The sequence below is a fragment of the Myotis lucifugus genome, unplaced genomic scaffold (assembly GCF_000147115.1).
Source record: "Myotis lucifugus unplaced genomic scaffold, Myoluc2.0 scaffold_13, whole genome shotgun sequence".
NCBI classification, from domain to species: Eukaryota; Metazoa; Chordata; class Mammalia; order Chiroptera; family Vespertilionidae; genus Myotis; species Myotis lucifugus.
The window spans coordinates 4844235-4860936 of record NW_005871061.1 but is presented as its reverse complement, the minus strand read 5'-3'; the positions used below and the strand labels follow the sequence as shown (position 1 = coordinate 4860936).

Sequence of the window (16702 nt, the reverse complement as noted above, 5' to 3'; positions counted from 1 at the left end):
CATGTCATAGCGAGCAGGCAAACTTCCAGTTAAGCTCCCAGTCAACAACTGCCTGAGGGAACAAATTTGCATATTAGGCTTTTATTATATAGGGTTATTTTGCTATAATAAAAGAAATGTTCACAGTAGCATCCTATATAACAAAAGCCTAATATGCTAAAGTGTCCAGTTGTCCGGTCGTCCGTTCAACTAATAAAACCATAATATGCTAATAATATGCTAAGGCTGCTAAACCGCTCGCTATGACATGCACTGACTACTAGGGGGCAGACAGTCGAGCAGTTGACCAGTCGCTATGACGTGCACTGACCACCAGGGGGCTGACACTCTGACCGGTAGGTTAGCTTGATGCTGGGGTCTGGATGGTCAGGACTGAGCAAGATGGGCCAGGCACACCCTGGAGCCCTCCCGCGGTCCCTCCCAGGCTGGCTAACCTCCTGCATTCCTCCCTGGCCCCCATCGTGCACTGGTGGGGTCCCTCGGCCTGGCCTGTGCCCTCTCGCAATCCAGGACCCCTTGGGGGATGTCAAAGAGCTGGTTTCTGCCTGATCTTGCAGGCCAGGCTGAGGGACCCCACTGGTGCATGAATTCGTGCACCAGGCCTCTAGTTATCTCTAATATCTGTAATAAACCCTCCAAATGGAAACCATATAATGGAAATGTTCAACAGAAGAATATAACTAAAGTTATTTATATCCATATGGTAGAATAGTATATAGTAGTACAAATGAATAAACAGAAATAGCTACAAACATCAGCATAGTTATGCAACTCACCCTGAATAGCTGCTTCTCAATTCTACATTGTAATTATGCTTTACCAAATACTACATGTCTAAGACCTTCAGAGTTCTTAAATAGCCAATACCACTTATGTTGAATGCGATTTACTTACAGTATATATACCTAGCAAAATCAGTTTTATACACCCTTTTGGTGTTGGTGATCATCTTTAAAGCTATACACAGAAAAAAAGAAAAAAAAACACCAAAAACTATTCCACCCATTCTCAAACCTCATACATATAAAACAGTTTTGTTAAGTAAAATACTCATGACAATAAAAACAGTTTCAGTTAAAAGCTGAAACCATTTCTGAGAAGGAGCCACTTAACACCTTGGAGATATTCATTCTCGGAAACTATTTCTGTATTAATTTAAAATAATTTGATTTTTGTTAAAACTATTCTCAGAGGAATTTCTGTTTGGTACGCCTACTAGAGGCAGGTTGATTAAGGGCACTTCAAAGTAATAGTCCAGCTTTTTCTTTTAAAGTATAGGCATGCTTCCTCACCTCTCTCTGGCCTTTCCTAATATAAGTACAAATAGTTGTTGATTTGCCACTGGGCCTGGCTATTTGAGGCAATGCATATTGCAGGACGTTCTCCTGGAATGAGCTAGAAGGGAAAATGCTGAGAGGTGAGCAGGAAGAGCAGGAAGGCAACACTTGTCTTCTCTGGGAAACTAACATCATGGATGCTCTGCTGGGCCTGAAGGTGACAATTAAGATGAATTCTTATGCTATTTGATGTTGTCATGGTTTCAAGTTTAAGCTCTCCTTTCACAGGTTGCTATCCTAAATTAAGCAAACAGTGAAAAAATTTTAAATTGCTTGACTTTTACACAATTGATATCATCTGTTCCCTTTTTGTTGGAAATCCATAATACCAACTTCAGGAGTATAGATCCAGAGACATAGAAGCATGGAACAGACTATCAAATCTCAGTGGGAAGGTGGGGTGGGAAAAGATCAACCAAAGAACTTGTATGGATATATGCATAACCCATGGACACAGACAATAGGGTGGTGAAGGGCCTTGGGTGGGGAGGAGGGAGGATTGGAGGGGTCAATAGGGTTAAAAAGGGGACATGTGTAATACTTTCAACAATAAAGATTTTTTTAAAAGAGTATAAAACTGGGATGATCAAGCCTACATAAAGAATTAAGACATCTTCCACTGTAAATTATATTTGGCTGAATTAGTGTCAGCCCTGGTCATGTAGAGCCCAGAAAACCATTTTTGGTGACAGATTTAGAAATAAAACCAGGAAAGCATGTATTAAACCTGGCTGAACATAGCTACAGAGCTAATGTCTTTATGGTAATTGCAATCCTTAAAAATGCATTATCTTTTTCAATGTTATTGCAGTGTGTGGTGGTGTTGAAGAAAGCAATAATTTGTAAACAACCCTTGGCAGAGAGCACAGAACTTCATTTTGTTTAAATAAAGGAGGCTAACATTAGAATTCATGCGCTGTATCAAGACTGGCAAGCAGTAGTCGTTGTTTTGATATATGCACTGGAGCATTCATGATTGCTTAAATATTAACTGTTCCATAAATATACAAATATAATAGGGAGAAAAGAAGCCTTGATTAGGGAAAAACTTTACTAAAAAGAAATGAAATTGAATTATCTGATCGTATTGCTAGTTTAGATGGGCTTATTCCAATCACTCAACCAGATTGCTTCACTGTGTTCCACTCTCTCCTTTCCTTCCAAGGACAATCCAATCTAAATGTATATTGCACAGTGTTGCTGTCTGTCAGATGCTTTCCTTGACACAGAGGGATTAGGCCATTCTGGATTTTCCTGAGTACAGGATTTGTTGATAAGTTTGCTGAGTTTCATGTGGCCATATGTATAAACACCAAGGGGTAAAAGGTTGGGGGGGGGGTGGGAGGCTGGTCTAAGGCCTTCCTTCACATGCAATCTATGTATACCTAGACTTTTATCTCAAATTAAAATTTTCATACACTTTAAAGATGGACCTGCTTATAAGTGTCCTGAAGCTTTTCCTTTAGTAATATCCACACTGCTTTGCTACTTCATTTCTTTAGTTCCATATATGCAAATCAGGTTAGTCTCTGATAAATACTTGCACTACAGCAATTCATGCAAGGAAACCTGGTGTTCCTCCTGCACATTCTTGCCTCTTTCTGGAAGAGAACATTTCTCACAGCTGGCTGGTTATGTACTCCTTTACTCATGCTGATAATTCTCTGTGCACTCTGCAAGCTGGGTGTAAGGATTCTTTAGGTGGGGGCACAAGGTCCCTGGCTTTGGTCCTCTATAATGTCTGGTAGGTAATGCATGAGCACATTCTCACTCTTGGCCTTCACCTCCAAATGGGGCTGCCAGCACAGGAAACACAATGTCAGACACAGGGCCTGTGCCATGGACAGGGATGATGCTTTTTCTCCTTTTGCTGTCTTTTTCTTTACATCCATTCACCCACTGTGCTCTGTCTCTGCAGGTTCATGTCTCTGCAGGTTCATATGAATCAACTCTTTGGCATGTGGCTTGAGGCATTTGTCTCCTTAAAGCCCCAGTCCACATTAGCCCTGAAGTTAGTAGTAGTGAAATACATTTGCAATGCAAGATTTTTATGGAAAGCTTGCAACCTGATGTCTGCAACTAGAATTTTATATTCTCATTCAAAATTATTGAGTAAATATTTAAGCAACAATTCATATTTTCCAATAAGAAGTGAGTCTGTAGCTTGAGTTAGAGTTGAAAAGCAAGAATGATCTGCTGGGTTATCTAGTTCATCACTCTGGTAATACACAGTAGACAGGACACCACAGCATCACTTAAGTGTATTTTCAATACAGTCTTAGGTGAAAGATGAGGGCTACTTGGAAGACTTATGAACAATGTATTTAGAATCTTCACAGCTTGGAGCATATTGTTTGGGTCATCTGCTCTTGGATAAGTACATGGTCAATTATGATACAAATCAGTCTCGTTTTCATGTAAATTAATTAAGAACATTCACAGTGATTCTGTCCTTCACATGCCACAAATTGCTAGACAATTCCTGTCTAGTTTTAAATTGACACTAAGCTTTGAAATTATGTTGACACTTCAACTTGTTATATGTAAAGGTAATTAATTATGAGAAGGCCCAGGCAAGTTGTAGGCAATTGCCATGCATCTTTTTGCTTGGGAATTTTCTTTAAGGAAGTCTAGTGGTTCTCAAAATTTAGCATGCATCAGAAATGCCCAAAGGTGATACCAGAATTTTTTCCAGTATATTTAAACACAGGTTGGTAAACACTACCCTCAAAGGTTCTGATTTAGTGGATTGGTATTTGGCCCCCAATCTGCATTTCTACCAAGTTCCCCGGTGATGCTGATACTGCTGGTTCAGGGACCATGGTGTGAGAAGCGAGAAGTAGTCATTGCCCATCCATTCTCCTTTCTCATGATTTTTAATTCTTAGTTCTTGCATTGCTTCATCCCCTCAGGCCTAATTATGCTGAACTTATTCAGGAGAAATAATTATAATACCTTTTGTCACTGGCCTCACTATTTTCCAGCTGTTGGCTCTGCTGCCCCTTCTAACTATTACCTAGTTATTATCCACAGTCAATATTTTGAGTACATTAACTTACACTTTACCTCCTCTTTCTGGCTATCCATTCTTTTCAATTTTGCACTCCGGCACTGTATTAAAACTGTGCTTTGAAGGTCACCAAAGATTTCTCTAATCATCAAATTGGTCCTAATTATCTTTGGCCTCTCTCAAACATTTATTCATTTAATGAACATTTACAGAACAGAATTGACACATTTCTCATCTTTAAGGAGTTCCCAATCTGATAGGTGAGACTGATAGTGTAAACACAAATATATATTGTGGGACAAATGCTGTAACTGGATTATATATAAATCACCATGGGAAAACAAAATCAGCATTTATTAATTCTGCTCAGGGAAGTTGAGAAAGGCTCATTAGCACCACTCTCTAAAACCCTCCCCACTTCTGCTCCTCCTCACACCTTCTTCATTGACCATGACACTTAATTCAGTCCAGTATCTATTAAACCCCCAGCATACCTGTTACCCTGCTGTGTTCTTGCACCAACTCTGATTAACTGTGTGACCTACGTTAAGCAACTTAAGTATTCCAAACCTAGCCCCTTATCTATAAAATGGGCATATTCAGAACTACTTCACAGTATTGTTTTGATAATTTAAAAAAAGTGATACAGCCCTAGTCAGTTTGGCTCAGTGGATAGAGCATCAGCCTGTGGACTGAAGGGTCCTGGATTTAATTCTGGTCAAGGGCATGTACCTTCTTTGCAGATTCCCTGGCTCTGGTTGGAGTGTGTGCAAGAGGCAACTAATCAATGTGTCTCTCTCACATCAATGTTCCTCTCTGTCTCTCCCTCTCCCTTCCACTTTCTCTAAAAACCACTGGGAAAATATCCTTGGGTGAGGATTAACAACAACAAAAAAAGGTGATACATAAAAAGCACTTATCAAAGTGCCTGGCCCATAGGCACATGATAGATGGGTAACAGATGTTGGTCCCCTCCCCCTTAAAAGAGGAATAGGATACTACCACCTGATGATGGAAAAAGAGTATCTAAGGTGAGGAAGATCAAGGCAGATGGAGAGAAATCTTCACCCATTTGTGCATTCAACAAATATGTATTAAGGTATTAAGTACTGATTTTGTGCCAGCCATTGTTTTGGATGCTGGGTATATAAACCGAGGCCTAGCTGATGTGGTTCATTTGGTTAGGGGTTGTTTAGTGCACCAGGAGGGTGCTGGTTTGATTCTTAGTCAAGGGCACATGCCCGGCTTGCTGGCTCAATTCTGGGTAGGCCGTGTGTAGGAAATCAATGTTGTGCTCTCACATCGATGTGTCTATCCCTCTCTCCCTCTCTAAAAAATCAACAAGCTATTAAAAGAAAAAGTGAACGGAGAAGACCAAAAAAAAAAAATAGCCCTGCACTTGTGTATCTGACATTCTAATGGAAAGAATTGTTCAGTAAATAAGTAAATAAAATATATAGTATATTTGAGATATTGCTGTGAAGAACAATAGAAGAGGGAGGTGGTAAGAGGTCTTAAGAGAGTGGATTTCAATTTTAGATAGAGTGGCTAGGAAAGACCATGGTGAGAGAGTGACTTTTAAGAATAGATCTTGACAGAGGGCAAAGATGCAGGTAAGTAGAAGCAAAACCTTCCAGGCAGAGAAAAAGCACTCATAACCACTCTGAGGGAGATGCATGCCTGGTGGATTCAAGGAACAGCAGCTAGGAAGCCAGCACAGCTGAAGTGGGTGCTGAGGGCTAATAGCTACAGATAGACATATGGTCATGGTGGTAACAGGGGCCCTGAGCACAGAGGGACTCTGAGGTTCTGCTAATGACTCTCTCTGTGGTCACTTCTAATCTGGATAATGATCTGGTCATGATAAAGTATTATCTTATTCAATTTTGCAAGTGTGTGAGCACAAGTATTATTTAATGCCCATTTTAGAGATGGGAAAGCTTAGACATATAGTGTTAAAGTAACTTGCCCAAGGTTGTACAACTAGTGAATGATACAATCAAGGTTCAAAACCAGTTCTGAATACAAAATCTGTGCTAATAACTACTCTGTTTAGAAATTTGAACTTTACTATATGAGTTTTAGAGGACCATTGGATTTTTTGAAGGAAGAGAGTAACATAGTCATTTGGATGTTTAAAAAGCATAATTAGGTTAAATCATCTATATATCCTATATAATAAACAGCTAATATGCAAATGATAGTCATACCCTCGTGCTGGGGCTGGGGGACCTGAGGCCGCACCCCCACCCCAGTGGGGCTTGACAGGAGACCTGAGGCTGCGCCCCCTGCCTTGTGGGGCTTGACAGGGGTGGGGCCAGCTGGGTCTGGGTCTTGCATGATTTCGAGGTGCACTCGGGTGGGTGGTGACTTGATTCTGGGTCCATGGTGCACCCTAGACTCTGACAGGAGGGAGATTTTCATATACATTTTACTAATTTTCTTTCATCTCTGACACTTCTATTATAGAGAAAGAGCAAATAGCAATATTAAAATATTTCCTCTAATTAATTCCCTTTTACTGGGCACGAATTTTGTGCACCGGGCCACTAGTATATATATTAAAGCCTAAGTGACTGTTTGACTGTTTGACCAGTAGCTGTGATGCGCAATGACCACCAGGGGACAGACGCCTGATGCACAGGCATGGAAACATGGAACAGACTGATGAATCTCAGAGGGAAGTGGGCAGGGGGAGGGGTGGGAAGAGATTAACCAAAGATCTTATATGCATACTAGAGGCCCAGTGCACGAAATTTGTGCACTCGGGGAGGGGGGCGTGGACACCCTCAGCCTGGCCTGTGCCCTCTCACAGTCCGGGAGACCTCGGAGGATGTCCATCTGATGGCAGTCAGATATCCTTAGCGCTGCTGTGGAGGCATGAGAGGCTCCCATCACCACTGCTGTGCTTGCCAGATGTGAGCCTGGCTTCTGGCTGAGCGGTGCTCCACCTGTGGTAGTGCACTGACCACCAGGGGGCAGCTCCTGCATTGAGCATCTGCCCCTGGTGGTCAGTGCGTGTCATACTGACCGGTCATTCCACTGTTGGGCCGAAACCAGCTCTCCAACATTCCCCGAGGGGTCCCAGATTGCGAGAGGGCACAGGCCAGGCCAAGAGGCCCCATTGGTGCACGATCAGGGCCAGGGAGAGACACAGGAGGTTGGCCAGCTGGGGAGGGATCGTGGGAGGGCTCCAGGGTGTGTCCAGCCCATCTCGCTCAGTCCTCATGGGCCAGACCCCAGCAGCAAGCTAGCCTACCGCTTGAAGCGTCTGCCCCCTGGTGGCCAGTGCACATCATAGCAAGCAGTTGAGAAGCCTTAGCATATCATTAGCATATTATGCTTTGATTGGTTGAATGGCCAACTGGATGACCGGACACTTAGCATATTAGGCTTTTATTATATAGAATTAGAGGCCAAAACTGGCAGTCTGACATCCCCTGAGGGGTCCCAGATTGTGAGAGGGTGCAGGCCAGGCAGAGGGACCCCATCAGTGCATGAATCCATGCACAGGGCTTCTAGTATTGGATAAAATGAAGCACAGAGAATGGAACAATCATGACCACCTTCTCATATATTACCTCCATGTAGCTAATACTTATATTTAAAAGATGAGCTGTGACCTCTTTCCTCAAGCCAGCTCTCTCTGTAGTCATTGCTTTCCTTGTTATTGACATGCTACAGCCATTCTTTTAATTATCAGAACTTAATACTTTTGGAGTCTTTGATTTTTCCCTTTTTCTCATTTCAAATATTCCTTTGCCGTTACTTAATCATGTTTGTCTTCACAATGTATATTGAATTTGTTCTTTTCTTTGCCTTTTTTACATATACCATAGTTAACATTTTAATTACATAATTTGCCACTAAGTCACTCTCCTATGTTTTCTCTTTTCTCTATAATTTCGTGTTTTCTCCTAAATTTTGAGCTGCCAGAGACTTTGAAGGTAAGATGTGCTATTTATCTCTGATCCCTGGGTTCTAGCACAGTCCCTAGCCCATAGTGGATCATTGAATGCACTTCTACATTCATATTTGCTTTGCTCCTAAAGTTCCTCCCCTTACAAATGCATGGTGCTCCACTTCCTGTGGGGCACATTGTAACTTTATTCTGACATTCACTCCCACCTCTCCAATAGATTTGTCCTGGAAACATTTAGCTTTGTAGTCAACAATAGTCAACCTCTTGTGTATATGTGAGTATGTACACACACACACACACACACACACACACACACACACGTTTAAATTAGATGTATTGTTCTGTAGCTCACGCAAATGGGAGCTTATGTGGAGAAAAATCTTCATTCAGAAACATTTATTGCCTACCTAGTATGTTCTAGCATTCTCTCAGGTACTGTGGATATATATATATATATATAAAAAGATTAGTGAAACAGTTTCTGCCATTGAAAGAGCATATACTGACTGGAAAAAATTACCATGTTGAGAGGTATATAGTGAAGGGCATAGCAAATGTAGGTCATGTTTACTCCTGAAATAGAAAAGTCTTCAGAAAGGAAATGGTAATTGAATGGTCTTGAAACATGAGTAGGTATTCACCTGGCGGATAGAAAAAAAGGGAGAAGGAAGGGAAATCTAGAAAGAGATGTGCAAAAGCACGGTGCTGTTTCACTGCATGGTCTGTCCAAGCAACTTTGATCAGACTGAAGAGAAATGTATGCGGCAGGGACAGGTTAGAAAGGTAGGAAAGGCCAGCTGGCAAAGGCCTTTTGAGCAAAACCAAGAAGTTTGTATGCTTTTCTAGTAGGTGATGGGAGCCTGTGCAAAAGAAACTTTGAATGGATTCTAATTATTCCAATCATGTATACTAGTATGTTCTATAATATATAATATAAAATATTCCGTTCATATATATATTCTATGATGCATAAATTATAATTGAATTATAATTATAAAATTAATTTATAATTAAAATTAGTTAACTGTAAAAAAAAATTTAAATGTTTAATTTTATCCTGACAAAATTAAACATTTGAAAACTAACTTGTTTGGAGAAGTTAAATGAACTGAAATTGTTTGGTTTAGAGGAGACCTACATGCCACAAGAATTTTTAAAACATGAAATACTAAGTATTAGGGCTACTGACCTCTTTTCCCTTAGATTGTAAAAAAAAAATGACAACAGTTAACACAACAATAGCTGTCTGGGGTGAATGAATAGAAATTATACATTTTTTTGTCAGATCAACAAAAAATGTTTTTGGTGTGCTGCAGAATTTGAATAATTAGCTTATGTGTGTTGTGAGATGAAAAAGGTGAAAATCACTGGTGTAGAGAATACGACACATGTGAATGGAGCGTTCACTCTGTGAGAGGTGGTTGTACAGAGTGTCCAGTTCTCTCCCACTGAGAACAGAGCAAGAAGAAATAGGCTTAAATCTCAGCAGAAGGGAAAATTACCTACAGAAGGGGTCCTTCAGAGAAAGATTGAGTGTGACTGACGTAGATGATTAAAATGTTGTTTTCTCAGGCTCTCTGGCTGTGTGCTGGTTTCTGTGTGCTCAAATCCCTGATTCAAAGACAGGACAAAGTTCACACATTTTGAAGCTTGAATAATAGCATTTGAAATAAAAAATAATATTTTATATGGCAATTAGTTGTTCATATTTTGCTATCTAACTAAAATTTGAAAATGTGCCGAAACCGGTTTGGCTCAGTGGATAGAGCGTCGGCCTGCGGACTGAAAGGTCCCAGGTTCGATTCCGGTCAAGGGCATGTACCTGGGTTGCGGGCACATCCCCAGTAGGAGATGTGCAGGAGGCAGCTGATCGATGTTTCTCTCTCATCGATGTTTCTAACTCTCTCTCTCTCTCCCTTCCTCTCTGTAAAAAATCAATAAAATATATTTAAAAAAAAAGAAAATGTGTTTAACACATCAAATATAAATATTATCTTTTATAATACAGCACTCATATTTATTAGGAAAAGGAGAAATGATCAGAATTTGCTATAGAAATAGGTGTTTTTCTGTTAAAGCTATTTTGTATTAATGTACCTTTTCAGGAAGTTATTATAGATTAGGTAGACGCAGTTAGTATAAATTCACTTATTAATCTTTATGTGTAACATTTATTGGTCAGATGATTACAATTAAAATCGCTATGTGGTTTATTAACTGATGGCACTTGATCAGTGAAGGTAGTGAATTACTCTATTTTACTTTTATTGTTATCATGCCTTGATAACTCAGCTCGTAAAATATTATAAAATGTTTTGAACTTTTTAAGAGACTTTCAATTTCTGGAACTGCTGTTTGTGTTTTTATTAATTGGAAATATGTACAAGACAGAGGATTGTAGGGTAACCATTTTGTTCATCCTTTTGCATCTTATAAAGAGAAGTCCTATATCCCTCACACTCCTGCCTCACTGTGGCTGCTGAGAGGGAGGGAGAGAGAGCAAGGACAGGAATGCAAAAAGGCACTTGGCTCCTGGCTGTAGAAAACCTTGATGTGCTTCTAGTCACCGCTGAGCCTTAGGCAATCTGGACAACTATTATTGGAATATTTGATGTTAATTTAAGTTAATATAATTTCTAATTAACCAGATATCAAAGAGAAATCAATTTTATTTATGAACTAGAGGCCCAGTGCACAAAAATTTGTGCACTCGGGGGGCGCTCCTCAGCCCGGCCTATGCCCTCTTGCAGTCTGGGACCCCTTGGAGGATGTCCACCTGCTGGCTTACGCCCGCTCCCCGGGGTATCAGGCCCAAGCTGGCAGTCAGACATCCCTCTGGCAGCCCGGCAGCCCTCAGGGGATGTCCACTTACCAGCAGGGAGCAGACCTAAGCTGCAGTCAGACATCCTTAGTGCTGCTGAGGAGGCAGGAGAGGGTCCCGCCACCACCGCTGTGCTGGCAGCCATCAGCCTGGCTTGTGGCTGAGCAGAGCTCCCCCTGTGGGAGTGCACTGGCCACCAGGGGGCAGCTCCTGCATTGAGAATCTGCCCCCTGGTGGTCAGTGTGTGTCATAGTGACCAGTCATTCCCAGTCTTTCTGTTGTTAGGGTCAATTTATATATTATCCTTTTATTATATAGGATAGAGGCCTGGTGCACGGGTCGGGGCCTGCTGGTTTGCCCTGAAGGGTGTCCCGGATCAGGGTGGGGGTCTCACTGGGGTGCCTGGCCAGCCTGGGTGAGGGGCTGATGGCTGTTTGCAGGCTGGTCACAACCTCTTCAGGGTGGGGGACCCCACTGGGGTGCGTGGCCAGCCTGAGTGAGGGGCTGATGGCTGTTTGCAGGCTGGTCACACCCCCTTCAGGGTGGGGGTCCCCACTGGGGTGCCTTGCCAGCCTGGGTGAGGGGCTGGTGGCTGTTTTCAGGCTGGCCACACCCCCTTTAGGGTTGGGGGGCCCCACTGGGGTGCCTGGCCAGTCTGGGTGAGGGGCTGAGGGCAGTTTTCAGGCTGGCCAAGCCCCCGGACAACGGAAGCTCCCAGCCTCTCCTTTTTTTCTTTTCTTTTTTTTTTTATTCTGGGATTTATTTACCTTCTATAATTGAAACTTTGTAGCCTTGAGTGGAGCTCAGAGCCGGCCAGGGCAGGTGGGAAGCTTGGCTTCCTCCATCGCCAGGGGCAACCCAAGCCTCCTTCTCGCTCCAGCTCCATGGCCACGGCCGGCCGGCTGTAAGCAGGTATCTGGGGTTTATTTATCTCCTATAATTGAAACTTTGTTGCCTTGAGTGGAGCTCAGAGCCGGCTGCGGCAGGCGGGAAGCTTTGCTTCCTCCATCACTGGAGCAACCAAGCCTCCTGCTCGCTCCAGCTCTGTGGCTGCCGGCCTCCATCTTGGTTGGGTTAATTTGCATATAGTCGCTCTGATTGGCTGGTGGGTGTGGCTTAAGGCGTAGCAAAGGTGTGGTCAATTTGCATGTTTGTCTTTTATTAGTGTAGATAAACTAACCCAAACTCAGATTAGGTTACTTTTATACTATCCCAAGGAATGTATATATACAACTAGTACACTTGGAAGAGCAAATTATTGGATAATTACCATTAACCATTAGAATTAATGAAGGTGAATGTTCTTGCCTTCTGTGCAGATATTGAACAACAATAGGTCCTGAGAGAGACAGTGGCTAATGTGTGAATGGTGTATTTGTGGTAAGAGAGACTGATGTTATGATAGAACAAAGTAAATATATTTTCATAAGTAAACATTCTTTCACCTTATATTTTACTATTTAAATTTTATTTTAAAATGATTGACCTAAGGTTCATATAAATAGAAAAAAATAACCAAGACCACATATTTGTCAAGATTATTCCATTCCAGTTTGAAGCCTTAAAAAGGACTCTCTGTATGAGGTTATTTAAAAAATAAATATTGCAATACAGATTTAGCAATTTGTCTCCTATACCAACCAAGGTATTTCTTAGCTTGATAAGACAGGCACTTGGCCATGCTTGCCCATGCTTCAAAGGGAATATTACAATTCTGAGAAAAATACATGCAGCTCTGGCTGGTGTGGCTGTTTGGGCATAGTTTCGTGCACCAAAAGGTTGTGGGTTCGATTCCCAATCAGGGCATGTACCTGGGTTGTGGATTTGATCCCTAGTAGGAGTGGGTGTGGAAGGCAACTGATCTATGTTTCTCTTTCCTCTATCTCTTTCTCTCTCCCTCTCCTTCTCTCCCCTCTCTAAAATCAGTAAAACATATCCTTGGGCAAGGATCTATATACTGGTATTTAAAAGGCTAATATGCTAAGTGTCCCTCCAGGTAATGATGTTATGTAGCAATGCCCTGCTTTTTCTCCCTAGTGACTAGCCTCCTTTCAGTTTCTTTAGCCCAGGAACATGACTTGCTTTATAGCCAGGTGGAAACATTTTACACTTTAACCAGATGTTTGTGAAGCATTTTCCTATGCCTCATCTCATTTGATCCTCACAGAAGTCCTGGAGTAGGTAGATAGGAGACTCAGTAGAATCCTATTTTCTTTTCATTAGCCAGAACATGGAGATTTAGAAAGTTTAGAAACTTGACCTGACTGAAAAGAAGTAAGAAATGGTGGACCTTGAAAATGACTTCAGGTTTTCTCACTGTGCAGAATATTGTCAAACACTGCTGCAGTTAAATAATTTACCCTTTGTTCTCCATGTGTGATCTACAATAATAATCTGCTTGATGTTGATATTTACTGCTGTGTTGCTGACAAATACCTAAAAGAGAAGTTGTGGGGCTTCACTTGGCTGGAAAAAGTTTAGCTACATCAGAAAGCTGGTCTAATTAAGCAAGTTTATTCTATATCTATAAAAGGCTAAGTTGACTCGCTTATGTGTGATACATATAAAGCTTTTGCTGGCGCCACTCGCACGCGTGTGTTTTGATCTGTCATTGTCTATTGTGAATTTGGTCAACACTTCTATTATAGAGAAAGGGCAAATAGCGATATTAAAATATTTCTTCTAATTAATTTCCTTTCAATGTGCACAAATCCATGCACTGGGCCAATAGTTAATACAATAAAATAAAATTAAAATAAAAAGTACATGCATATTCTGTCTACAACTCTTTCTGATTTTGACAAAGATACCAAGATATTTATTTAACTGAAATATTATGCTCTATCTTTTTAAAATATAACCATTGATTCTACTAAATTTCTTAACAGAAATAAAATTAATGGACCTGATTCTGAATTAATAGTTACCAATTAAAAAGTTTTTGAAAGTTAAGCATGTATAAGTATTCATGTCAGCAGCTGAAGTTTTTAGTCATCCATAAAATTGACATATGAGCACAATGCTCTTTTTTTATTTTTATGTTTTACTTTCTAGTGTTGGCCATGTGCATTTAAAAAAATATAATATACTTGTACAATTTGGTGTCCTGAAAAATTCTGAAAAATTAGGTGGGTTTTTGTTGTTTTGAGTGTGTGTGAGTGTGTGTGTGTGTGTGTGTGTGTGTGTTTCATCACAAAATGAAGATGTACCTTCATTTTCCCTAACTTTTAGGATTTTAGGATTTAGGAATTTAGGTAATTTGTGTGAAAAAAGTAAATGTTAATTTTCTTATTAGATGGAATACCCAGCATCCTCTGAAAATGATACACTTCGTGAACATGTAACACTATAATCCCAGGTAGAGACCTCTCCTTAGGAAAGAGAGCTTCCCATTGATTCCAATACAGCCACAAGCCTGACTTAAGACAGATTGCCTTTGAGGTTTTTGGTGCTTTTTGTTCTTATAGCTTGTCCTTGAATTGTGTCATTTCAACCTTGTGGTGCTTTAAAGTGTTTGGTGAATCAACCTAATAATGCCAAGTTTTACATATTTTACCTACCTGGGATAAGGTAATCCTAGAAATTCTAAAAGAAATAATTGTGACCACTTGAACTTTCAACATCATGCCTCCTGTGACTGTTTCTTTTGAGCCTTGAGAGTAATATTTCTTTGAAGTTTTTCATGTCATTGGGCTGTAAACAGTTGTTTAAAATCTGTAGCACAAAAGAGATTCAATATGGACTGATTGACTAAATGCAATTTTTTTTGGTCTAAGTCACTAAAACAGTAAAATTAAATTCCTTTGTAGTTAGCTAAATATCCTCCACAGCCTTTTTATAAACCTGTTTGTGAAGAATACTCATTTATTTGAAACAGAGTAATCCTTAAAGCTAAAAACCCCGAATCAGTATGAACATCAGTAGACAAATCCATCATCTAAGGATTATAGAATTAAAACATCCAACAGAATGAGAAAACTTGATACTTTATGCCATATTTATCCTTTGTTTTTCAGTAAATCCTTGATTTTATTCGCAGCTTAGTCTAGTATGAGAGTTATATTAAGGAAAACACTTAGATTCTCATCATAGATTTTTTTTATCTTATACTTTAAAGATTTTTATGATTCTAACTGTAGCATCTCTTTCCTAGTGTCTCTACAAAGGAAATATAATATGTAAGCATACAAATAAACTTTGTCATATTACCATGATTGCGTGCTCGGATTCTGTTTATAAATCTGCATAAGAAGTTGTCAGTTATTCTTTTTTGATGGCCCATGCAAGTAAAGGAGGGTAAAATGTGTTTACTCTTTTACATTAATTTGCATCAATGATGGCTAGAAATAAATATAACTTCACAAAGGAAACTCTTTCCAGAATATATTTCTGTGATAAAGCGAAGAACAGAATGCTGATAACATAAGCACACATTAACTTGGATTTCTATTATCAATACTTGAATGAAAGTTGTTTTCTCATGAAAAGAATCATTCATTTTACCATGATAATTTATACACTTTAAAAATAGATTCACATTTAATTTTTCACTTTTTTGTCATCTTTCTTGCTTTTAAAATGGGGGGGGTCATTTTAAAGTTCAGAGCATTATTATTAGACCCCACTGGAACCTACCCCAAACTTATTTTTTAATTAGTTATGATGAATTGAGTTTATGCATTCCACTTATTTAAGAAAAAAATTTGTATTTGTTACTAAAAAAATACTAATATTTTTGTTTTTTTCATTCCAGATAAGAGATACTAAATCATCAGATCAAAAAACAACCCTCTTGCATTTTATTGCTGAAATTTGTGAAGAAAAATACCGGGATATCCTGAAATTTCCTGAAGAACTGGAACATATAGAAAGTGCAAGCAAAGGTAATTGATTTGTAACTGAGTTGAGACTACTCCTTGTTAAGTATTATATTTTAAATGATAGGATTAAATAATCTATAAACATTAATCTTTTTATTCTGTTTCTTTACTGATATAAGAATAATAGGAAGACAGTTTCTGTTAGCTTACATTTGACAGCATAGTGTGTTTTAATGGCCTGCTTTTGACTTACTTTATTTTGTAACACTGCTAGATTATTGAGGCTTTAATATCTGATCAGATAGTATGTTCATTCATACCTACATTTCTTAAACACTGGAGTGTATATTGTTTGCAAAGGTGCTATACTATGGAGTTTTTGGTGATAGCAAAATGATTGTGAGACATTTCTTGCTTGAGTGTGTTTAAAATCTAGAAGGTAAGAAAAGACATACATACAAATACTTGATAAAACAAGGATGAATATGAGAAGTGCTACATGAAAAGATAATGTACTGTAGTTTAGATGAGAAAGTCATTCTGATAAGAAACGTAGATAGGAAAAGGCTTTCATGGAAGAGGCCAAAGGGTGAAACTTGAGGAGAGGACTTTTACAGACATGAAAAAGGCATGCTTTCCAGAGAGCAAACAATATGAGCAAGGCCCAGTGGCAGAATGTGTTAGGACAAGTGAAAGAGTGGTTGACTGTAAGGTGGGAGTATTGAGGTGGCCATCTCAGAGATTTCAATGTCTTTCTGAGCAGTCTGGTCTCAGTGTGGTAGGCAGCAGGTT

General features: G+C 39.8%; 1 protein-coding gene across 3 annotated transcripts in view; it reads left to right on the top strand.

The window, feature by feature from the left end:
- Positions 1–16702, top strand: part of DIAPH2 (diaphanous related formin 2) — a 906095-nt gene that overhangs the window by 458474 nt on the left and 430919 nt on the right. For all 3 annotated transcript variants that reach the window (XM_023750473.1, XM_023750472.1, XM_014452154.2), the window contains one exon: positions 15844–15973. In XM_023750473.1, coding sequence (XP_023606241.1) covers positions 15844–15973 — 130 coding nt within the window. The remainder of the gene's footprint in view (positions 1–15843; positions 15974–16702) is intronic.